Source organism: Calliphora vicina, chromosome 2 (genome assembly GCF_958450345.1).
Source record: "Calliphora vicina chromosome 2, idCalVici1.1, whole genome shotgun sequence".
Taxonomy (NCBI): Eukaryota; Metazoa; Arthropoda; class Insecta; order Diptera; family Calliphoridae; genus Calliphora; species Calliphora vicina.
In genome coordinates, this window is record NC_088781.1 from 43,211,805 (window position 1) to 43,237,046 (window position 25,242).

Genomic DNA, 25,242 nt, shown 5'->3' on the forward strand with positions numbered 1-25,242 from the left:
GAATAAAATTGATCTACGATTGATGTTTAAAATCATGAATAGAAAGATCTACGATATGTTTAGATTCCACAAAACCTTGGTTAAACGGTGTTTAACTAACTGTTTAATATTAAATTTCTCTTTAATACAAAATTTTGCTTAAAATTGTGCCTCATTATTGCTGCAAAATATTTTTATCATCAATAAAATTCAAAATATTTGGCAATTAATCGATCAATTGTAATGAAATCACCTTCACACTTTTCAAACATTTAAAAGAAAAGTGATATTTTCAAATTTACCATATTTCAAACAAAAAATCTTTGTATTTAAATGCTAAATTCGATTGAGTCATGTAATAACATGTGTTTGTTTTTCGTATTTTCAATTTCCTTTCAGTTGTCTAAATGGAGCGAAGTGAAAGCCAACGAAGAAGGCGGTATGTATCAAAAAAGTTTATTCACATTTACCAATCTTTATATTTTTCATTTCATCTCGTTTGCCATAAATTAAATATTAATAATATTTTCAAAATACAATAAAAAAGAAAAAAAAAACGCCACTCTTTTCAACATTTAAAACAATATTTTGGCATAATTAAATAAACAAAATGGTTTTTGTTTCTTTATTTTTTATTTTTTTTTTTTTTTGTTTTTCGATAATCGTTGTTTAATAATTTTCTCATGCAATATTAATTATATCGTTAAAGTAATTTGCAAGAAAAATGTCTTAAATAAATTTACAAAATATATTTAAATATACATTCATACATATGTATGTATGAATATTTTTTGAAGGAAGTGAGATAAATAACACAATTTTACAAACAAAAATATATTTTGTTTGTTCATTGAAAGAAACATATATATATTTGTGAGATAGGCTAGGTATGGTACTTCTTAATTTAAAAAAACAAATTTGTATTTATTTTTCATCTACCTTCATATATACTTATTGTTACGTCTTTACCTTTTAAAAACGGTGGTTTATTTTGTTTATATAAAGCGGATTATTTTAATTGCTAATAAAAGCGATAGTTTATAAATTGTAATACACACACTTTATAATTTACAAGAACACAATGATAATATCGTTGATGTAAACTCTAACAGCGCATACGATATGCTAACTCACCCACAACACGCTGTTACTATTAATATACACAGCGCCATCTTCTAGAAGTCTCATGAATAATCTAACGGAAAAGCTGCTTATAGGGGGGTCAGACGGCATGTATTGCTTGTGTTTTGTGCCATGTATTGGGACATTTTTCCATATGTAAACATATACATACCGTGTGATCCATATGAAACTTTGTGTATGTAAAATACATGTGTATTATTCGTGACATTTTTGGCAATTAGAACATGTTCTATTTTCGTGTATATAACAGTATTGTATTTTGAAATACAACACTGTGCGAGTGCAAAATAAAAAAAAAACAAAACAAAAAAGAGTAAAGAATAATCATAACAAAATAAATTTCATTGCATTAAATATATTTATTGTGATTTAAAAATGTTTAAATAAATATATTGTTAAAAACAACAAACATATAAACTAATAGAGGTTATGTCACATGCAATTACATATATTCGTTTGAACGTGGAAATTATGAATCGTATGTATAACGTGAATTTTGACATACACATGGAATTCCATATGTATTGAAAACATGTCCCAATACACAAGCAATACATGCCGCCTGACCCCCCTATTAACAATTAATAATGTCATACTCATAAACAATGTTACTAACAGTGTGTTATCAACATTGTTTATAAGTAGAAGCTTCTACTGATGGAAATGTTTATAAACATTCACCATCATGTTGCAAGCAGCCATTACAGATCGTTAAATTCAAATTGATAATGCAATTTCGTAACAATATTTTTTATACCCTTCACCTTCCTGAGAAGGGTATATATAAGTTTGTCATTCCGTTTGTAATTTCCACAATATAATTTCCGACCCTATAAAGTATATGGGGCATTCCATGTCAAGTGAACCAACTTTTGAAATTGATGTCTTCCGATCGGGATGAAATTTGCACCAATTTGTATGTCTTGAGTTACAAAATATTTATTTTGATAGATATCCCACTCGCATCCCACTAATCGACCTAAAATATCTTAAAGAAATGGATCTAAGCTTTCTTTTGAGCAAAAAATGGCACATTTGGAAAAAAAAGTTCGATTTTGCAAAAAAAATCAAAAATTTTATGTCTTGAGTTACAAAATATTTATTTTGATAGATATCCCACACGCATCCTACTAAGCGACCAAAAGGGTCTTCAAGGAAAATATCTAAGCTTTATTTTAAGAAAAAAAGGGCCCATTTTGAAAAAAAATGTCAAAAAAGTTTTTGATTTCGGAAAAAAATAATAAAAAAATTTTATTTTTTTTTTAAATATTTTTTTTTTCGAAAGATTGAAGAAAGAGCTATCTAAACTATTTGGAACACATTTTGCTAAGAACAATAAGTAATAAGTTACATGGATAAGAAAAAACACCTGCTTGGCCAAAATGTAAACTCAGAGAGTTTTCGACCGATCTTGTTGAAAAATTGTGTCTGAATTACTATTCAATAAAACTAACCTTGGTCCAAATTTTATCCCGATGGAAAGACATCGATTTAAAAAGTTGGTTAACTGACATGAAATGCCCCATATATATTCTGGATCCTTATAGATAGCGGCGTCGATTAAGCGATGTCTGTTGAAATTAACTTACCGAAGCCCCCAAATAACTTACATACACAATTCATACACCAATATCTCCGGAATACTTCCGGCTCGGTTGCTATTTAAAATCGAGAAAATTGATCCACAAATGGCTGAGATATAAGGAACAAACCTGGACAACCTCGATTTGACCTACATATTTTTGACCTATATCTGGATTACTAAGTCATTAATATAGACAATATGGATATCTAATGATAGATATTTCAAAGTATATTGCAACGACGTATATACGACCATTGGACCTTCAATGGGTCAAAATCGGAAAAAAAATTTTAAATTTTGTTACAAAAAATTAAAAAAATAACTTTGAAAAAAAAAACAATTGTTTTGTTTACCTAAAAATATTTAAAATTTTTATTTTGAAGTATAATTTGGTGAAGGGTATATAAGATATGGCACAGCCGAATATAGCACCCTTACTTGTTAATTATCGCTTAGTTATTGAACATAATAGTGTGAACTATTTTATTTGATTCAAAAATGTCGAACTTTGTGCCAGCATAGCGTCATATGCGGGAAGTTTTGCTTTACATCTGAAATTTGCAAAAAAGTGCCATTGAAGCTTATGGTGAATGTGTTTCATCGATTTCAGAAGTGGTTATTTTGACACGGAAGACAAAAAAAGTTTGAATACCAAGAATAGGAGTCATTACTCCATGAAGATTGTTGTCAAACTCAATAAGAGCTGGTAAAATCATTAGGAGCTAGCTATTCAAGCAACAAATTCAAAACGTTTGCGATTCATCCAAAAGCAGGGAAATTGGGAACCATACGAATTGAAGCTGAGAGACCTTGAAAGATGTTTGAACGCTATAAAAGAAAATAATTTTTGCATCGAATCATTACTTGTGATGAAAAATTAATGCATTCCGATAACCCGAAGCGTAAGAGATCGTATGTGAATCCCGGTCAACCAGCTGAGTCGATACCAAAGCCAAATATCAATAGTGCTAAGGTAATGCTCCAATTTGGTGGGAGCAAAAGAGTCCTATCTATTATGAACTGCTAAAATTTGACCAAACCATAACATGAAACCTGTAAAAACCAAAAGCAACTGATTCGTTTAAAAAGAGATTTTGCCGAACAACGCCCAGAATATGAGGCCAGACTTTAAACCGTAATATTCCATCATGACAACGCTGGGTCATATTATGCAATACCTGTTAAAAAGTATTTAGAAAGAAGTGGTTGGGAAGATTTCCCTCACCCGTCTTATAGTCCAGACGGCGCGCCGTTCGAATACTATTTGTTTCATTCGATGCAGATCGCTCTCTCTGCGATACGCTTCACCTTAGAACAGAGTATGCGAAATTGGCTTAATTCATTCTTGGCCTCAAAAGATGAACATTTCTTTTGGATCGGAATTCACATGTTGCTAGAGAGACGGGAAAAGGTCATAGGAGACAATGGCCAATACTTTGAATAAATTTATATTTTAGAAATTTTTTAAAATAAAAGCTAAAACTTTGAAAAAATCCCGCATTTTTAAGTCATACACCCAATACTATAATTTCTGTGCAGTTGAATAAAATGCTACTAAAAATTTGATTATTTTTATAAAATCTGCTCCACTGTCCATATTTTTTAGCGGCCGGTTAACATTTAAATAGCACATCTATCCCAATAAATTTATTTATTAAAATTTGTGAAGAAATTTGTAAACCACGACCCTTCATTTCTTTTAATTTATGGATAAACGTAGAATTAATATTTTCAACCTGTCTGATGCACTTGAAGATCCTTAGTATTCATTGTGATTCCCTTCAGAATAACTCAAAAAAGAGAAATATATCAGAAGAAACCCGAATACTTCTTAAAAATTCGCGCAACCCGCCATGAAGCCATCTTATTTCCTTCATGAAGCAGAAAATATCCCCAGGCTACAACTTGTGATATTCTTTAGTCCATTGTGAAATCATTTAGCTAGCCATCTAAGTCTATGATAATAAAATAAGTAATCAATAACTCTTCTTTATCCTACTATGATCCGGAGTGCAACTGCCCAATTTGCTGGTTATAGACCTTATCAAACAGTGAATCTTAATCACTCCTAGTATGATTTGTAAATTAGTGTAATTATAGGAGACGTTGAAAGAACTTACGTCAGATGTTTTTAACACCTTTATTTATATTGAAATATTAGCTCAACATCCTCCATAAATAATTGTGCTCTTAAAGTGTACCTTAACTTAGTTGCATGACTGCAGTTATTCTAAAAAAAACAAACACCCCAATAATTTTATGGGAATTTAAGAGTGCGGATGTGTGAAGTAGTTATTCTATATATTTAAAAAAAATAATGAAAATAATAATGCAGTTTGAGTTTTTAAGTATTTTCTGCTCACTTGCATCCACTGCATAAATAATGATGAGTTTAAGTGCAGAAAATATTTGAAATAACTTCCCCTTTCTTATACTTATAGACTGATTTTTTAGAATTTATGATATTTTTTAATATTGCCCGCCAGTAAATGGCAGACGTATTGTTTATTATTTTGTTCTTTTTTTTATTTTTTCCATTTTCCAGGTCAATCAATAAAAGGATAACAAACTATACAAGTTTTGTGTGCTTTTGTTTTAATACTTAAAAATTCTTTGTGAATAGTTTCGAGTACATATGTGAATGAATACATTGAGAGTTGAATTTTATTTAAGTTAAATTGTACAGAGGTGAGAAATTTAGGAGATGAGGAAAATTCTGTATCTTCAATAAGAAAATTTTGTTATGATTTTGTAGATTCTAAAAAAATGCAAAATGTTTATAAATTTATACAAAAGTAACAAAAATAACCCAATTATTCCAATAAGAGATGTCATTTGGTAGAGGTTATTAAAGAAGATAATTTTTTTAGATGTAATTAATGTTAAAATACTGAGCTGTATAAGTATCAATCTTAACATATGTTTTGATATTATAAATACCTTATTTGGCGCAAAACTTCAATTCAGGATTATAGGAAATATAAAGGATTTTACAATAACGTTGAAATCAAAAAAAAAAAATTTGTAAGTGATGTATTAATGAAGTTGTTTCTTTGAAATTCTTATCATGATAAACGTCATAATTGTTGTCAAGATAAAAAATTATTATGTATAGTCTCCATTTATTAGCATCATTGCTTCGTTATGACAAAATTCTTAGTGCTTTTGCACAGACAACTTTGTCCTGACAACAAACGTCATTAATTGTTATGATAAATATTTGTCAAGTATAGACAGGGGGTTCGCACAGTGCATTATGTGTCCAAAAGCCAAAATTGCGGCAAAAATTATTTCCAAGGGATCTATCATCATAAAACTTTGTGTAGAGACCCCTGTTACTAAAATAACACTAACGAAGAAATAGGATCATTTTAAAAATTGAACATACCCGAGGTATCCTACTTTGGGATCCGACCCATTAAAATCGGACGAACTGTTTAGAAGTTATAGATTTATTTCATTCTTTTTTTATACCACTGATCCGAGAGATAAATTGTTTTGAATAGATCCAGCTGGACCTATGATTTTAGAAAAGAAAAGTCCAGCGGTGTTAAATCACACGATATTGGTGGCCAATTCGCAAATGTCCGTTGAAGCGTTCACTGCGTGGCATGTAGTACCGTACTGTTTAAACCGGTTGTCGTTCAAGTCCAATACGGGCCAAAAGGTATTGGTTATAATCAGAGACCGAAAATAACGGGTTCACTTTCATTTCAATTAATAAACTTATTATTTTATATTATGTATGGAAAAGTAGGTAGATACTTATCCCGTTAAAATTTGTTGGTATTTTTTTAAAAAAAATGTTTCCTTTATACGTTTTAGCAACACTGGCCACCACTGACATGCAAGCTGTATTGAAAAAGCCTGCTATAGTCACGACCTATGGCAACTTTTCTAATATTGGTATAGTTCAAATATTCACACGTACATACTTACCTACGTACGAACGTATTTGTGTTAAAGTATTATAAATAAATTGGAAGAAAAAAAAAAGTTCATTGCACGACAATAATAAAGACACGTACGAAAAATTCTACTAAACAATAAAAAAAAGATAAGTAGAGTTTTTCTATATTTTCCTTATAAAAAGCATAATATGTACTCAGAAAAGTTTTTGATTGAAATAAAATTTTAAACTTATTTTATTAAATCTTAAAAAAATTGTGTAAATATTGTTAGTTACATAATAAAGTTTTTTAATAAAAAAAACTGTCACAATTTGTTTGGAAAAAATTCTTTTTTGTTTGTATCTGAATTTTCTTGTTGTCACAGCCATAATCTATTGGTTTGTTTTGCTATTGAATTTTAATCTCTACTAGTGTCAATGTCATTTAAATGCCAAAAAGTGATAAATAATATTCTTGTTGTTGTTATGGTTGTTTTTATCTGTATCAGTATTATGCTGCAAGTATTAACATCATTGTCATAGGGTTTACGTATGTGATTGAGGGGACCAACTAAAAGTTTTATAGCCTCCAAAATAAGTACCAAAAGTAGATATCGAGGATATCTTTAAATTTAAATTAAATAAAGTGTATGTCTGAGATATCATCGAAATTTTTATTCTTTTAAAAATCCACCGAGGCTTTACTGGGTTCCACGTATCCGAAATGTCCTATTTTCCATAACTCTGGTGCATAAATCAGGCTGAGTTTGACTGAGAGCCGCTGTGATTTTTTGCTTATTCGCATATAAATTCCATTTAAGAAACCCCCACAAGAAAAAGTCTAATGGTGTCAAATCGCTCATTATTATTCCAATTCACATCACCTCCACGTGAGATGACCATGCCCTCAAATCAACATTTAAAGTAAATAGCAATATAGGGTTAATTTAACGGAAAGTACGTCTCTGTCTATTTAAAAAAAAAACCTATCTAGTTGGTCCCATTTAACTATTAGATCCAACTGTGACTCACCTTAGTCTATAGCCCTTTTATAATTTTTCACTCCCACAATTTCAATAATATTCTAGTCTATGAATTTATATTCAATTCAACAACACACACCCTTTACAAACTTGAGTGCATTTGTTGTTGTGTACTATATAATTTTTAATATATGCAAAAAATGCAACAATTGACCCAGATTTATGTATAATGCAAACAAAAAATACTCACAATACATTCAATACAAATACAATAATAAACTCATACTTTTTCATATGTATAGAAGATTTCAGTGTTCTTGAATGAAAAGATGAGGTGTTCATTTGTTACTTTTATTTACTCTTATGGACTGACTGACAGACAGACACCCAGAAAATCCAACCAACACCTTAACAAAATACTCGAAAAGTCTTAGAATTACAAAATTTTATAGTTTTCTATAAATTGCATTCATGCTTTGTTTTATTATTGGTCACTTAGGGGTTTTTGTGGCGAAAAATTCAATTATTTGTTGTATATTTCAATCATAATTTTAATGATTTGTTATGAATTTGTAGAGAAAATCATTAAGTTTATATTGTTTATTTTAAGAGGCTTATGTGGCTATTTTATTATAAATACAATAAGAAAAACAATTAAGAAAATAAGAATTTTATAAGAACCCAGAATATATATAATTGTGTGGATCTACGACTAATATTTCGATTTGTTTACACGGAATAACATATTTTTGAGGGTGGGTATACAAATCAGTATGATAGTCATTATTTAAGCATAAGTCGTTTCCCTGTACTTCACTATAGCTATTCCGGAGTATGAAACCAGATCGCAGTAGTAAATTTTCTATGTCAGTTTATATGTTAATTCCAATTAATAAGTAGTTATTTAACTTAATTACAATTGGATTTATAGGATTGACCATGTGGACGTATGATTAATATGCATATATTTATAACAAGTATACATCAATAGTGATCGTCAGTCCCTAAGCTTTTTTTTATTAACCCTCCGTTACTCGCAACTGATCTGGTTGATACAGGCAAACATGTTTTTATTGTAAATTGTTTTATACACCCTAAATTTTAAGCTATTTTTTGATAAAATAATATTTTTACTACAATTTTTTTTTGTATTACTCTTTTAAATACATTGCATTTAATATTGTTTTTATGTTTTCGAAATAAAAAGTGAAGAGATTATTTTCAAACGCGCCTTTTTTTATTGATATCAATTTGATACATTGCGACTAGTCTCGATTGAAAATGATTGCGAATAACGGAGGGTTAACAAAATATTGGCAAGAAATAATGTCGAATTTTAAATACCATTTACCATTTAAGATAAATATTGAAAAAAAATGTTTGTGAAAAAAAAATTTTGTTAAAAAATGGTAAAAAAAAAATTTGGAAGATTAATTTTTGGTGTAAAAAGGTTTCTGTGAAATAAATACCAATCATGTTTGTAAGTTATTTGAGGGCTTCGGAAAGTTGATTTTAACAGACAAACGGATATACGGACATGGCTATATCGACTCCGCTTTCTATATTAATCCGGAATATATGTACCTATATGGGGCAAGTCATGTCAATTGAAATCGATGTCTTCCGAAATTTGCACCAATGTTAGTCCTTCATACACAATTTTTCAACAAGATCGGTCGAAAACTCTCTGAGTTAGATTATGTAAAAATTTGACATTTTTACCAAACATGTATTTTTTCTTTTTTATACTCTTCACCTTCGTGAGAAGGGTATATACATATAAGTTTGTCATTCCGTTTGTAATTTCTACATTTTTCATTTCCGACCCTATAAAGTATATATATTCTGGATCCTTATAGATATCGGAGTCGATTAAGCCATGTCCGTCTGTCTGTCCGTCTGTCTGTTGTAATCAATTTTCTGAAGACCCCAGATATCTTCGGGATCCAAATCTTCAATAATTCTGTCAGACATGCTTTCGGGAATTTTGCTATTTAAAATCAGCACAATCGGTCTACAAATGGCTGAGATATGAGGAAAAAACCAAGACAACCTCGATTTTTGACCTATTTTTGACCTATATCTGGATAACTAAGACATTAATATAGACAATATGGATATCTAATGATAGATATTTCAAAGACATTTGCAATGAAGTATATAAGACCATAGTAAGCTGGACCTAAAATGTGTCAAAATCGGAAAAATTTTCAACCCGAATTTTTTTTTCACAAAAAAAAATTTAAAATTTTAAAAACAATTTTAAAAATTTAAAATAACAATCAAAAAAATTTTTTTTCCAAAAAATGAAAAAAACTACTGGAAAAAAATTAAATTTTGTTTATCTAAAAATATTAAAAATTTTGAATTATAATTTGGTGAAGGGTATATAAGATTCGGCACAGCCGAATATAGCACTTTTACTTGTTTTAACTTAAAAATTGTTATCTGTCATGAGTTATAAAACATTTATTTTGATATGTATCCCAGTCGTAACCCACTAAGAGACCAAAAAGATCTTAAAGGAATAGACCTAAGCTTTCTTTTGAGCAAAAAAAAAAAAAAAATAAAAAAACGGCCCATTTTGAAAAAAAGTTAAAAAAGTTTTTGATTTTGCTATCTTGAGTTACAAAACATTTATTTTGATACATATACATCCCACTCGCATCCCACTAAGCGACCAAAACCCTCTTAAAGGAATGGACCTAAGCTTTCTTTTAAGCAAAAAAAAACATCATTATAGATCCAGTTCGGTTGTTATTTAAAATCGAGAAAATCGGCCCATATATATCTGAATTACTAAGTCATTAATATAGACAACATGAATATCTAATCTATATATATAAAAATGAAATGGTCCATGTATGTAATGGCATCACGTGAGAACGGGTGGAGCGATTTGGCTGATTTTTTTATTCGATTCGAAATTTTCAGGAGATGTTGTAAAGACAAAAAAAATCAAAAAAACGGGGTAAAACTCGGAATTTTTTTCAGTCCAGTCAACTGTAATAAAAAAGCTACCTAAAGTATGCAGTACAAATTTATATATTTTATATGCAAATAAATAAGAACAGGCAGGTGTATGTGTGTTGTAGAAACTTGAAGAACTAACATTAGTAAATGCAACCGGGCGAAGCCGGGGCGGTCAACTGGTGATATATATTTCTAAGACCTTTGCAACGGCTAATATAAGACCATAGTAATTCGGACCTCAAATGGGTCCAAATCGGGAACATTTTTTAACTCGAATTTTTTTTCACCAAAAAAAATGTTGTTGTGTTAAAAAAAAAATTCACTAAATTCTCACCACTTACTTAGGTTGTTGACAACTGAGTTAAGTCTACGAGATTCCGGAGAGTTTCCGATCTATGTGTATTTATCTATGATATTTGGTATTCATGAAATCATATTTGAGAGAAATTGTGAAAATACTTTAAATTTTATTTCATATTCAATCTGAACTTACGGTAACTTCTGCAAGGCTCAATACGCTTACTTGATGGTTATGTCAGTGGAAACATCCTGCATGATGCTGTTGGTACTACTAAGGATATACTCGACAATAAAGAGTATGTGCTGGCATAATTTTTGGATTTAAAAGGTGCAAATAAATAAGGTGCAAATAAATAAGCAAATAAAATTCAAGCTTACTGGTATCCTCGTTGAAATGGTATTACCCAGGAATTATCGAAATAAGGCAATTATATCGTTGTAGTTCATACTCTAAGATCACGTGGATACAAAATGTGCTGGTGTAGTGCCAGGTGGTGGATTAAAATACAAAGTGCAAAGGCTAGCCTGTTTTGTGTTTACTACAACGATCTACTGCTTAAGTTAGTTTTTTGAGACTATGCTGAACATACATTCGCTTCATATTTTCTGCACAAACACTCCAGCTAAATGGAGTCAGACGGACTGAAACTTGACCGTAGTGGATATGTCACTATGAAACAAAGCATAGGCAGATCAATTCTCAAGAGAGAAATAAATTTTGATTTTTATAGAACCTTTATAACAGACCGATAACTACCGAATACCCTGTCTCTCAGGATTACACAATCTTAATCTACAGCAGTGGTGGGTACAAAATGAATATGTCATATTAGTAAATGTATTTTAATGGTGAGTAAAACTTATTTTCTGATTGTGTTTTTGATGCAAAATCTCCAAAATTTAAAATTATCGGAACGTAATAATAATAATAATATAGTAACAATATCATGTTCCAACCTGTCTTAGGGAAGTATTGCAGATGGATTAAATCAGATTCATCAAGAGAACTGGATGGTTCTCACGGGTGTCACATGAATTGTAGACTTGTCCATATTATAATAAAAGGACTTAATTTTTCTGAAGACAGGTCTTTTAAAATCCATACCTATTTCGGACACAAATCTTTCTGACAAGGTCGACTACAAAAGTATCGGCATATAAGAATTTTATGTAAAAAATGTTGACTGGACCATTTCATACATTTTAAAAAACTTCTGTTAGTAATAAACCAATTTAACTCATTAATTAAATAAATAATTAACTTAAATTAATTAAAAATATTCATCTCCCAATCACTAAGTGTCACAAAATATTAGAACTCATAGTTGCTCAAGATCTATAGAGAAAAATGCAAGGTTACATATACTTGAACTCGTGCAATTGTCATAAAAATAATCTATATAATCTAATGCACACTAAAACCTTGAATTAAATATGCGTAAAAATTACATCTCTGTTATTATTGTTATTTTCTTCTTCCTTTCAAATTGAACTAGAGTTCAATACAAATCAGATTTTAATTTAATCTGTTGCAAATTTTCCACCATTCAATCAGAAAATCATCATCATAATCAATGTCATGCTGGAAACGTTGCACAGTGGGGTTGATTGTAAAAAGAAGATCTTTGCGAAAAAACTCATGATAAAAAACGAAAATTTCAAATTTGTATTGGGTGGGTGTATGACTTAAAAATACTAATTTTTTTTTTCCAATCTTTAGCTTTTATTTTGAAACATTGTTAGTTATGACCTTTTCCCATCTTTCTGGTAACATATGGATTCCGCGCAAAAGAACTGCAAATCTTTTGAGGCCAAGAACACATCAAGCCTATATCGGTTGCTCTGCTCCAAAGTGAAGCGTATCCCAGAGAGAGCGTTCTTCTTCCATCGAAATAAATAGTAATCGGACGGTACACGGTCTGGACTATAAAGCGGGTGAGGCAATACTTCCCAACCACTTCGTTCGGTACAAGTTCTCTATGATAGACTACCAGATTAGCAGCTCATAATAGATGAACCCTTTGCTCCCACTACATACAGGGAAGTACCTTAATGCCATGGATAATTGGCTTTGGTGTCACAGACAGGTTCACATACGACGCAATCTGTAACTTCTAAACTCTTAGTCCGATTTGAATGAAATTTCAAATTTCAGCCCACCAGGAGCTGTGCCAGGGGTCCCCAAAGTTGGACACATCGGGTATGTTCAATTTTAAAAATTATCCTATTTCTTCGTTTGTGTTCCGATTTCAAAAAAATTACACATATGGAATCTTTTGTCCTACTTTGGGGACCCCAGGCCCAGCTCCTGGTGGGCTCAGGAGGTTCATTTATAGCGTTCAAGCAGTATTTCGGACATGTAAAATCGTCTTTCAAGGTCTATCCGCTTCAAGTCGTACTGTTACGTATTTACCTTTTAAAAATGGTGGTTTATTTCCTTTAACTAAACCGGATACTTTTGATTGCAAATAAAAGCAGTTCAATAGTTTAAAAATTTTAACAACTCTTTATTTAGTTAAATCTACACAACAATTTAAACAGTCACTCACTTACACACACTTATATTACACACTTTATAATGTACAGGTATACACTGTTAATACAGTTGATGTTACTTCTAACAGCTTTTATCATAAACTGACCATCAGCGCCATCTTTCGAGCGGCTTCCAGATTATACTTAACGGACAAAACTAGAATATTCGAATTCTAGAGCAATCAATGTTAATGTTAGCAGCAATTAAAAATAATGCTTATAACTGCGTGCTATCAACATTGTTGATAAGTAGAAGCTTCTACTGATGGACATGTTTGTAAACATAATGAATTCAAATCGATAATGCAAATTCTTAACAGTATGATACCCAATTTGGCAGCTTTTGGATGAATCCTGCTGCTCGAAAATGTTTTAAAAATTATGCTTGAATAGCCCCCAATGATTTCGCAAGGTCTTATAGAGTTTGTCTCCAATTATTGATCTTCAAACTTGTTTTGTCTGGCCTGGGTGATCTTTGTCTTCCGTGTCACCACTTATGAACCGAACAAACCATCCCTCGCGCGTTGATACCGAACACATCCACCAAAAGCTTCGGTGAGCCTTCCGTGTCTTTCAAATTAAAACCGAATCGGTGTCGATAACGAAAACTGAAACTGAAAAACGTTGGTGTTCGTCACCGTCTCGTTTCTGAATTGTTTTTATGCCGCAACGCACCCAACTGAAACGAAATAATTTTTTAATTTTGAATGTCGCACATTAAATAGAATTTGATTATTTTTGACAAAATCTATATTTTTTCCTCTTCCAATAAAGAAAATATATTTTTTTATTCATTTTGATTTTCTTTAAATTTGAAATAAAAAATAATTTAAATAATTTTGTTCCTACCACACCGAAAACAATCTACTTGAAGTTGTTTTCGTTCCGGCCCCAAATGACAGGTTTTTCGTTACTTATCGGTGCCGTTTCGTTCTCAATTTTCGTTGCCGATTTCTGAAACGAACTTATTTTCGGTGCAAATGTATGTAACTTCGTTTTCGGTGCCGATTATGGTGTATGCGGAAACGTAGCTTAACTAAGTGAGAATAAATGAAAGCGAATACATACATTTTTTTATATATGGAGTTTGACATTCCAAAGGACTCAACGCAAGTTACAAGCTGTACAAAGTATTACCCGCCAGAGGTGGTCGACTTTCCATGTTTTTTAACAGTGTGGTGAAAGCCTATGACCTGCTCTACGATTCGTTCAAACATTATTATGCAATCGCACCAGTAGTCCAGAAGATTTAGATTTATTATCACTTGTTTACGATCAACCCCACTGTGCGTTGTTCCAGCGATGATGTTTGGAAGTAGATGTATGTAGATGCAATTGTATGGAATATAACACACCCATGTTCATATAATGTCGTAAAGATCCTTGAAAATATTGAAAATTGACTACATATTACTAAGAACTTAAACATTTTGGTTTCTCTCTTTCTATTTATTATCTAATGTTTATGTGTGTTTTTGTTTATTTTGCAGAAGAAGGAAAAAAATTACATTTTGTCAGCCCGGCACGCAGGAAATCAGTGCTGGCACCAATTTTAAGTAAAATCAAAAATGGCACAGATGCCAACAGCAACAGTGGAAGTGGTGGTGGCAGTGGGGGTACTGGTTCCGATACAGAAAAGAAATCCAATGGCACCGATAGTACGGGCCATATTAGTGTGCAGATAGAACCGGCTAAAAGGGTCAAGGTAACTAAGATGTTGGTGTATATACTTTTTAGCTGTTACGACTGTGTGTGTGTTTGTGCATTTGAGCTTGAAACATGTGTGAAGTTGATGTGAAGCTGTATAGTAGTGACCTGACCTTCAGGTCTATGATTTGTGTGTCTTTACCTTTTGCACGCTAACACACCCAAACAAAAAAACACAAACACACACAGACATTGATTGAAAAAGTTTTCTGTTTTTTTTCTGCTCCTTAACAGCGCCACAGCATACATGGCATGATGGAGGAGGAAAACTGTATAAGGCCTCATCAGGAAATACGCCAATTGACATTGGAAGAAAAGAAATTTTTGTTGGCGGTAGAACGGGGCGACATGGCAGGCACCAGACGCATGCTACAAAAAGCCCAAGATACCGACAATATCAATATCAATTGTGTAGATCCTTTGGGCCGTACAGCTCTACTGATGGCCATTGACAATGAAAATTTGGAAATGGTCGAGCTGTTGATTAACTACAATGTGGATACGAAGGATGCTTTATTACATTCCATATCGGAGGAGTTTGTGGAGGCGGTGGAAGTTTTGTTGGACCATGAAAATGTCACCTTTCATAGTGAGGGAAATCATGTAGGTTTTTCAAAGTTTTTTTCTAATATAAACGTTAAAATAATTTAAGTTTTTTTTGTCAAAGAGCTGGGAATCTTCTTCTGAAGACACTTCCACATTTACGCCCGATATAACACCTCTAATATTGGCCGCTCATCGTGATAATTATGAAATTATAAAAATTTTACTAGATCGTGGCGCTGTTTTACCCATGCCTCATGATGTGCGGTAATTATGTTTGTATTCCCTAATCTTTTAAAGATTATTAAAATTTATTTCTTTACTCTTAGCTGTGGCTGTGATGAATGTGTTCAATCTCGCCAAGAGGACTCCTTGCGCCACTCTCGTTCACGCATTAACGCCTATCGTGCTCTAGCCAGTCCAAGTCTGATTGCCTTGTCATCCAAGGATCCTATTTTAACTGCATTTGAATTGTCCTGGGAATTGAGACGTTTAAGTTTTTTAGAACATGAATTTAAGGTTGTGAAATTCAATTTGTAAATAAATTCATTACTTTTCTATAGTTATGTGCTTCTAAATTTTAGAATGAATATCAGGAATTGCGCAAACAATGCCAGGACTTTGCCACCGCTTTACTAGATCATACCCGTACATCTCATGAATTGGAAATTTTATTAAATCATGATCCTACCGGTCCAGTTTATGAGCATGGTGAACGTATGCATTTAAATCGATTAAAATTGGCCATTAAACTCAGGCAAAAGAAGGTAAGAATAATGATGATATCTTTAAATTTTAGTGATACATTGTATATACGGAACGGTTACATTCGATAAATGCTGTTCATGGAAATCAGACTGAATGCAATCCATTAGATATTGTTTTCCTTAACACATTGACTGCCAAGCCACTTTCACCAAATAAGATGCTGCTTCTTTGCGTAATCTCTTCGAAAATGTCAATATTGGAATTTAGGCTACTGTCAGTAATATTTACTGCTTAGAAACCATTTTTTTTTTATAAATAAGAGGGTCTTACGAAATGGCGAAAAGGATTTTTTTATGGGATACTGAGTTAGAAAAAATACTCAGTACAAGTTCAGAAAGTGATGAAGAATGTGAAGATTACATTTTTGATGAGGAACTTCCAGACACCATCGAAAACATTCTTAAAATCCAGTACTATTGTCTGACATGGCTAGAGAGAATAAAAGTCGTGTCAGACATATGTGTCCGACGTGGCGTAAATCGCATAGTGCAGTGTCACACATATGTGTCCGACTTGGCAGTCAATGTGTTAAACATTTAACCAAGCCATCAATCATAAAATTGATTTAAAATTCCAATTTTATAAGGAATCAGGACAAGTTTCCAGTGAGATTTGGTTTTTCTATTTTGAAAACTCGTCTATCGTAAAGTCAATGACTTATTCCAGACGGTTTTGCCAAAATGTTTATAAAGGTAAAACCTCTATGCAATGAGAATTAATCCGCAGGCCAGCCTATAGACGGTACTTGACTTAGTTTTCTTTATATCTATATCAAACTCGTTTCCGTCAAGCTGTATCTGATTATAATCAGATAGTCCGAATTTTGGAATGATCTATATGCAATACGAATATGGCAAAGATAAAACTTAGTTACAAATAGGGTTTTTATCCCGGGAATTAAAACTGACGAAAATACATAGAAAACAAGTTAGAACTATATTTTTTTCACCAAAAAACAGTGAAAAGTTCTTTACAGTTTTTGGCTTATATCTTGGCAATAATAAACCGCTTATTATTATTTATTTAAGGGTTTTCGTATGAAAATTTAAAAAGAGAATTCATTATTTATAGAATTTATTTCTTATTGAATCATTCTAATTTCTTTAAATTTCTTCTTCAAATCCATAACAAAATAGCTTCACAAATTTATTAAATAATTAAATTTTTCTTCAATTAAAATCTTTACAAAAAGGTTTAAGAACATTTTTTCAATTAATTTTGTAAATGATTTGATTTAACAAAAATTTAATCATTCAAAGTTGGAATAAATTCTGTTATTAATTAACTTTAAAATTAATTCAGTTTAAACAAAGGCTTTGAAATGAATCTAAAAAATTAAATATTAGGAATAGATTTATGGAATGAAAGGCTGACATTTTTTAATTACGGATTAAGATTTTAGTGAATTAAGTTCAAATTTTATTAATTAATTCGAAGCTCTGATATTTAATAATTATAACACTAAGTTTTTATATGAAATTTGGCTATAATATTCCTAATTTACAGTATCATTATATATTTCGGGAATAGCCGGGTACCCGGGAATGTAGAAAAAAAATTTCCCGATTCCCGGGTATCAAAAAAGGGTCGGGAAATTAAAAACCCTAGTTACAAACATAGGCCTATCTAAAGATGGTACAGGACGAGTCTCTCTATCTTTAAAGGTAGTGAAACCTCTATATCAATAATTATTTTGCCAAGTCGGTCTTAAGTTTCAGACAGTAACATAGTTTTATGATAATTTCGATAACAAAAAGATCAATCACATTCCTTTTATCGAAACATTGCTTTCTAATGAATATTATACACTTACTTGAATTTTCAACAAATATCACTTATAGGCTATCTGAGAATCATTGTCCCCTACTTATGTAGAGCAACATGGTTTTGGTGTATTTCAGACTGCCCAATATCTGCATCGTATTCCACACTACGCTAACGAGGAACATGTATCGAACACACCGACATCTTCGTTGGCACTCTAGCGGAGATAAATTCAAGATAGTGGTGAAGCCGACAACTATAATTAAACACATTTATTTAATCCCAGATGTACATATACTGATCGGAAGCAACGTAATATTTCCTTCATGAGGAACGAAATCAATTCCTTACAGAACGTTCACATTCCTTTAGTCGAAATTCCATTAGACCCATAATTTAGAATTATCACTGTCGGATATATGAGAACCATTGTCATATGTAGATCCACACAAATTTCTTGTTGGAGTTTGGTAAAAATTTAATTGCATTTTTAACCAGTACTAGGATACATTCTGACAGATAGGTGCTGCCTGGACGAGGTTAAGGAGGATGAACTACAACATCTTCCATAAGACATTCCTGTCGTTCGGGGATGATTTATCTGTATGCATTTCTTTTCGAATCTAGACTGTGTAACTGATCCGTCTAAGATTTGTCAAGAGTACTTGATGGTGCTACAGGATCCTGGAACATGGTACTCGATTTTTTAAAAGCTTGACTGTTTTAGAAAAACCTCACTGAATGAACTGATAGGTTTTGTCGGAAGTATTAGATTAAAGTAGAATTTATCGAGAGTTTGAATGGTTCTAATCACAGACTTAGTAGGTGTTTCTTTTATAATCTGGACTGTTTTAGAGAAAATCCACTAAATGAGCTGGTAGGATTTGCCGTCATTATTGTACGTTTCAATAACAATCCATTACTTGTTCTAATCGCTTACTTCGTAGTCATTTCATTTAGAATATGCACTATCCTAAAGAAACTCCACTAAATTATATGGTAGGTTTTGCCGGTAGTATTTCATTAAAGTAGAATCTATCGAGAGTTTGTATGATTATAATCTCAGACTTCGTAGCCTTTTCTTTTAGAACCTGGACTATTTTAAAGAAATCCCACTTAATGAGCTGGTAGGATATGAAGGGATTATAGGATGTTTCAATAACAATCCTGGGTCCATTTACTTCTGATAGAAAAGGATGAGGAAAGCAGACTAATTAGGTGTTTCTTTTAAAATAAAAATTCTTTCTAGGACATCGGAAACCTTAGATGGTTTTACGAAAACCGCAGACATGGTAGATTTTTAGATAAACGAATATTTCTGAGCATGCTACTGAATGATCTGTTTAGATTTGTCGAGAGAATTGGATGGTTCAACGGATGGTTCAAGTCCTACATTTATTTTACCTGGACAAGGTATCTAAAATACCATCAGGAAGGATTTAAAAGTATTTTAGTAAAGCAGAACTATTGGGCGTTTCTTTTGGAACATAAGCTCCTTCTGGGATACCAAAAATACTGGATGATTTTACGAAACCGCAGAGTTGGTTTCGTTCAGATTATCAACTATTTTTAAGATACGCCACTCAGTAGTGATCTGATAAGATCTGAATGGTTCAATGGGAACAGAGTATCCTAAAATTGGATGGTTCAATGGAAACCGGTGATTCTAGAACTTCACAGAGGAAAGTTTTGAGTTATCTCTAAGTTCTCCAGGTCCTACATTTATTTTAGAACCTGGACAATTTCAAAGTTTCTAAAACAACTTCAGGAATGATTTGAAAGTATTTTAGTAAAGCAGAACTATTGGGCGTTTCTTTTGGAACATAAGCTCCTTCTGGGATACCAAAAATACTGGATGATTTTACGAATGATTTTATTGGGCGTTTCTTTTGGAACATAAGCTCCTTCTGGGATACCAAAAATACTGGATGATTTTACGAAACCGCAGAGTTGGTTTCGTTCAGATTATCAACTATTTTTAAGATACGCCACTCAGTAGTGATCTGATAAGATCTGAATGGTTCAATGGGAACAGAGTATCCTAAAATTGGATGGTTCAATGGAAACCGGTGATTCTAGAACTTCACAGAGGAAAGTTTTGAGTTATCTCTAAGTTCTCCAGGTCCTACATTTATTTTAGAACCTGGACAATTTCAAAGTTTCTAAAACAACTTCAGGAATGATTTGAAAGTATTTTAGTAAAGCAGAACTATTGGGCGTTTCTTTTGGAACATAAGCTCCTTCTGGGATACCAAAAATACTGGATGATTTTACGAAACCGCATACTTGGTTTCGTTCAGATTATCAACTATTTTTAAGATACGCCACTCATTAGTGATCTGATAAGATTTAAATGGTTCAATGGGAACCGAGTATCCTAAAATTGGATGGTAGAAAATTGAATGGTTCAACGGAAACCGGTGATACTAGGACTTCACAGAAGAAAGTTTTGAGTTATCTCTATGTCCTCCAGGTCCTACATTTATTTTAAAACTTGGACAAATTCAAAGTATCTAGAACAACTTCAGGAATGTTTTGAAAGTAGTTTAGTAAAGCACACCTATTGCTAGTTATTTTTGGAACATATGCTCCTTCTGGAATAACGAAAATACTGGATGGTTTTACGAAACAGCAGACTTGGTTTCTTTCAGATTATCAACTATTTCTGAGATATTCCACTGAGTGATCTGTTAAGATTTGAATGGTTCAATGGTAACCGAGGATCCTAAAACTCCACAGAGCAAATGATGAGTGATCTCTAAGACCTCAAAGTCCTTCAGGAACTCAAACTCAGTATATGTTTATTTTAGAACCTGTATTATTTCAAGGAATGTAAAAGTCTTTCAGGAATGATCTAAAGCCCATTTGGTATGGCAGAGCGATTAGGTGTTTTTTAGAGATCATAAACTCTTATTGACATTTCGAAATACTGGATGATTTTATGAAAACCGCAGACTTGGTATATGTTCCTTTTAGATTATTGACTATTTCAGAGATAATGGATTTACGAATACCGCAGACTTGGTAGATATTTGTTTTAGCTTTTTGACTATTTCTGAGATACACTACTAAATGATCTTATAAGAGTTGTCGAAATAATTGAATGGTTCAAATCGGAACCGAAGAAAGATCCCTAAGGCCTCAATGTTCTTCAGGAATGTATTTCCAGTGGACGTTTCAGGAAATCAAACTGAATAATGTAGTAGGATTTCTGAGATACATCACTAATAGATCTGCTAAAATTTATCAAAGGAGTTGTGAAACGGAACCGAGGAACGAAGTGTGAGACCTCAATGTTCTTCATGAATGCATTTCCAGTGGATGCTTGGACTGTTGCAGGAAATCACAACTGAATGATGTAGTAGGATTTTTGAGATACACCACTAAATGACCTGCTAAAATTTATCAATAGAATTGAGAATCGGTACCGAGGAACGAAGAGTGAGACCTCAATGTTCTTCAGGAAGGATTTGTCGGGAATACTTGATGGTTTTACGAAAAACTCAGAATTAATAGAAGTTTATTTTCAAATATATTTACGAGAGTACTGAATGGTTCAACGGGAAACTTGGATTATGGAAAAGAGAAAGTGGTGTCTTTCGACCCAAAATGTCTTAAAGATCTCGAAATTAACTGTAATTCTTAGCTGCTGTCTTACAATAGAAGCCAAAATCTCGTTATCTTAATTTCAAAGAAATTAATAGAAATAGTATTCATTGTTCTGCAAAATTTTATACAATGAAATAGTAAACCTTGATATAATGGAATCTAAAGGGTTTTAAAAACTAATAGAAATAAGGATACTTCATAATCACTTAAATAAAAAGTGTCTTTCCATGAAAATGCACTTCCAGTATTTGTGTTTAGCCACTTAAAATATTATGTATTTTCTTTTTTTATCTTTTATTCTTTAACTATTTCCATTTTCAGTTCGTTGCCCATCCTAATGTTCAGCAACTTTTAGCTAGTATATGGTATGAAGGTCTGCCCGGATTTCGGCGTAAAAATATGGCCTTGCAAGCTTTAGATATAATAAGAATAGGTATTTGAAAATTAAAAAATTAAAAATTTTCTTTTATATAAAATTCCCTCAAATTTTAGGCATGATGTTTCCCATATTTTCTTGGGCATACATTTTGGCACCCTACTCCAGTATTGGACAAACTATGAGAAAACCTTTTATAAAATTTATATGTCATAGTGCCTCTTATTTTACATTTTTGTGTAAGTAGAGTTATTAAAGGAAAACTTAAACTAATAAATTTGTTAGCTTTAAATTAAAAAAAAATCTTTTATTTTTTTAGTTTTATTAATGCTGGCCTCTCAACGCATTGAAACATTTATGGGTGGCTGGTGGTTTTGGTCCGATTCAAATTCAGAGGTGCACGAGGAAGAAGAATTGCCCACCAAAAGAGGAGCCAAACCCACGTTTATTGAATGGTTAATACTGTCCTGGGTTAGTGGTAAGTTGGCATAAAATTTTATTAAATTAAATAATTTATAATTAATTAAATATTTTATTAAACCAGGTTTAATATGGAGCGAAGTGAAACAATTGTGGGATGTGGGTCTGCAGGAGTATTTGAATGATATGTGGAATGTTATAGATTTTGTTACCAATTCCTTATATGTGGCCACAGTAGCACTGAGAGTCGTATCATTTTTTCAAGTACAAAAAGAAATGATCACTAATCCGCATGCTACCGACTTACCGCGTGAGCGTTGGGACACTTGGGATCCAATGCTTATATCGGAAGGTCTCTTTAGTGCGGCCAACATTTTCAGTAGCCTCAAATTGGTTTACATATTCTCAGTAAATCCACATTTGGGACCACTGCAGGTGTCATTGTCACGCATGGTCATGGATATTATGAAATTTTTCTTTTTGTATGTCCTGGTCTTATTTGCATTTGGCAGTGGTCTAAATCAATTGCTGTGGTAAGGATTTAAGATATTTTTTTTGCAAATTATTCAACTAAATAAAAAGTATTCTTAAGGTATTATGCCGATTTGGAAAAGAAACGTTGTCCTGAGGTGTCGCCTCATAATGTGTTGCTGAATTTAAATGGTACCACTGATCCAAATGCCTGTATTGTATGGCGTAGATTTTCAAAGTAAGTAAAAGTAAAGTAAAAAAAGCTAAAAGATTTTTAAGAAATAATGTTTTATTTCAGCCTTTTCGAGACCACACAAACCTTATTTTGGGCAGTTTTTGGCTTAATCGATTTGGACAGTTTTGAATTGGATGGCATTAAGATTTTCACCCGTTTCTGGGGCATGCTAATGTTTGGCACTTATTCTGTCATTAATATTGTGGTTTTATTGAATCTTCTAATAGCCATGATGAATCATTCCTACCAATTGATATCAGTGAGTTACTTTTCTTTTATTTTATGCATCCGACTTATAGAAAATCTCTTGTTTTTTAGGAACGTGCCGATGTTGAATGGAAATTTGCCAGATCCAAGTTATGGATTAGTTATTTTGAAGAGGGTGGCACTAGTCCTCCTCCATTTAATATAATTCCCACACCCAAATCCATATGGTATGCATTTAAATGGTCTAGAAGAGTATTCTGTAGTGGCTCCTCGGCAGCCAGAAGGGAACATCTTAAGACAATAAGGGTAATGAAATGGCCAGTGTACAAATATCAGCACATGTCTAAACTTCTCTCTTTCTCTTTTAGCGCAAAGCTCAACAGGCCAACGATCGTGATTTCAAGTATCAACAAATAATGAGAAATCTGGTACGACGTTATGTGACCGTGGAACAGCGTAAAGCCGAGTCCCAAGGTGTTACCGAAGATGATGTTAATGAAATCAAACAAGACATTTCCGCGTTTCGTTGTGAACTTGTGGAGATTCTTAAGAATAGTGGCATGGATACCAATGTAACATCGGGACAAGGTGGAGGTGAGTAAAATACAATCCTAAAAAAACTAATTTTAATTAATACCTTGCTTAATTAGCTGGTGGTAAAAAGAATCGCCAAAAAGAAAGACGTCTAATGAAAGGTTTCAACATAGCACCGCCTGGTTCCACAGGTTCCTTAGCTCCTGTGGCAGAATTTTCCACTTCACTGGATAATTTTGATCAACAACATGAGATATTAACCTCAACCCTTTCAAATCTCTTTCATCCTTCGACATTTATGCATAAAAAGGCCACATTTGGTGCTAGTGAAAGTTGTAGCATGGAGTCACCACCACCCACTTTGTCCTCAACTTCCACCGTGAATACAGTGCAGTCGACAAATAAATACAATAAATCTACACTAAAGCCCTACAACAAACGTATAGCGGGTCATAAAAAGAAATGGGGCACTCTCATAGAGGCCGCCAAAGTGGGTAATGTTTCCAAAATGCTGGGTCGCTCTAAGTCAGAAGATTCTGTATGCAATTCCTCCAACAATTCTTCACCGGTACATGGCCAAGTACGGGTAACATACTCACAAAATTGTGGTCCCAACTACTACAATCCCAATGAGGTGCGTCAACATAATCTCTCCCAAAACAAGGATCACTTGACACCCAACAATGTGGTACCTGGCATGGGCGTGGCAGTAGGTGGAGGTACACATTTCTTTCACACCACTACGGGTAAATGAATGATAAAATGCATTTTTTTAATTTTTTCAAAATGGCTTTAAATTTAAAGAAAAGGTATGTGAAAATATTTAATTTACTTTCTCTCTTTCTCGTTTCCTTCTTGTTCTCTTTGGAATAACGCTATTTAAAATTAAAAAAAAATAAACAAAATATATATAATAGGTCTTACCGCTATAGCCGCTTTAAAAAAGAAACGTAAAAAGTTTTCATCTAGTAAAAATATTTGCCCTGTCAATGAATCTATCTCAGCTACTAATGCCGTGGATCTTTTAAGCGATAAGGTTTTGTATATTTATTAGTTAAAATGTAAAAAGAAAGTTTCTATCTTTCTTATTTTTGCCAAAATAAAATAAAAGATTATTACATTAAGATAATACTTATACATACACTTATTTATGTAAATTGTTTAAGCACCCCTCTCCAACCAAAAATTGCGTTAAATTATGCTAATAGACGTTTAATTTAA

General features: G+C 32.4%; 1 protein-coding gene across 1 annotated transcript in view; it reads left to right on the forward strand.

The window, feature by feature from the left end:
- The first annotated feature begins 382 nt into the window (after positions 1 to 382).
- Trpgamma (Transient receptor potential cation channel gamma) overlaps positions 383 to 25,242 on the forward strand; it is a 31,379-nt gene continuing 6,519 nt past the window's right edge. Inside the window, exons 1-16 of the mRNA XM_065501245.1 lie at positions 383 to 418; positions 14,878 to 15,092; positions 15,329 to 15,697; positions 15,762 to 15,904; positions 15,967 to 16,156; positions 16,222 to 16,404; positions 22,100 to 22,211; positions 22,271 to 22,393; positions 22,474 to 22,632; positions 22,699 to 23,107; positions 23,167 to 23,283; positions 23,344 to 23,539; positions 23,599 to 23,793; positions 23,856 to 24,081; positions 24,138 to 24,767; positions 24,939 to 25,057. Coding sequence (XP_065357317.1) covers positions 15,347 to 15,697; positions 15,762 to 15,904; positions 15,967 to 16,156; positions 16,222 to 16,404; positions 22,100 to 22,211; positions 22,271 to 22,393; positions 22,474 to 22,632; positions 22,699 to 23,107; positions 23,167 to 23,283; positions 23,344 to 23,539; positions 23,599 to 23,793; positions 23,856 to 24,081; positions 24,138 to 24,767; positions 24,939 to 25,057 — 3,153 coding nt within the window. The 5' untranslated portion in view covers positions 383 to 418; positions 14,878 to 15,092; positions 15,329 to 15,346. The remainder of the gene's footprint in view (positions 419 to 14,877; positions 15,093 to 15,328; positions 15,698 to 15,761; positions 15,905 to 15,966; positions 16,157 to 16,221; positions 16,405 to 22,099; positions 22,212 to 22,270; positions 22,394 to 22,473; positions 22,633 to 22,698; positions 23,108 to 23,166; positions 23,284 to 23,343; positions 23,540 to 23,598; positions 23,794 to 23,855; positions 24,082 to 24,137; positions 24,768 to 24,938; positions 25,058 to 25,242) is intronic.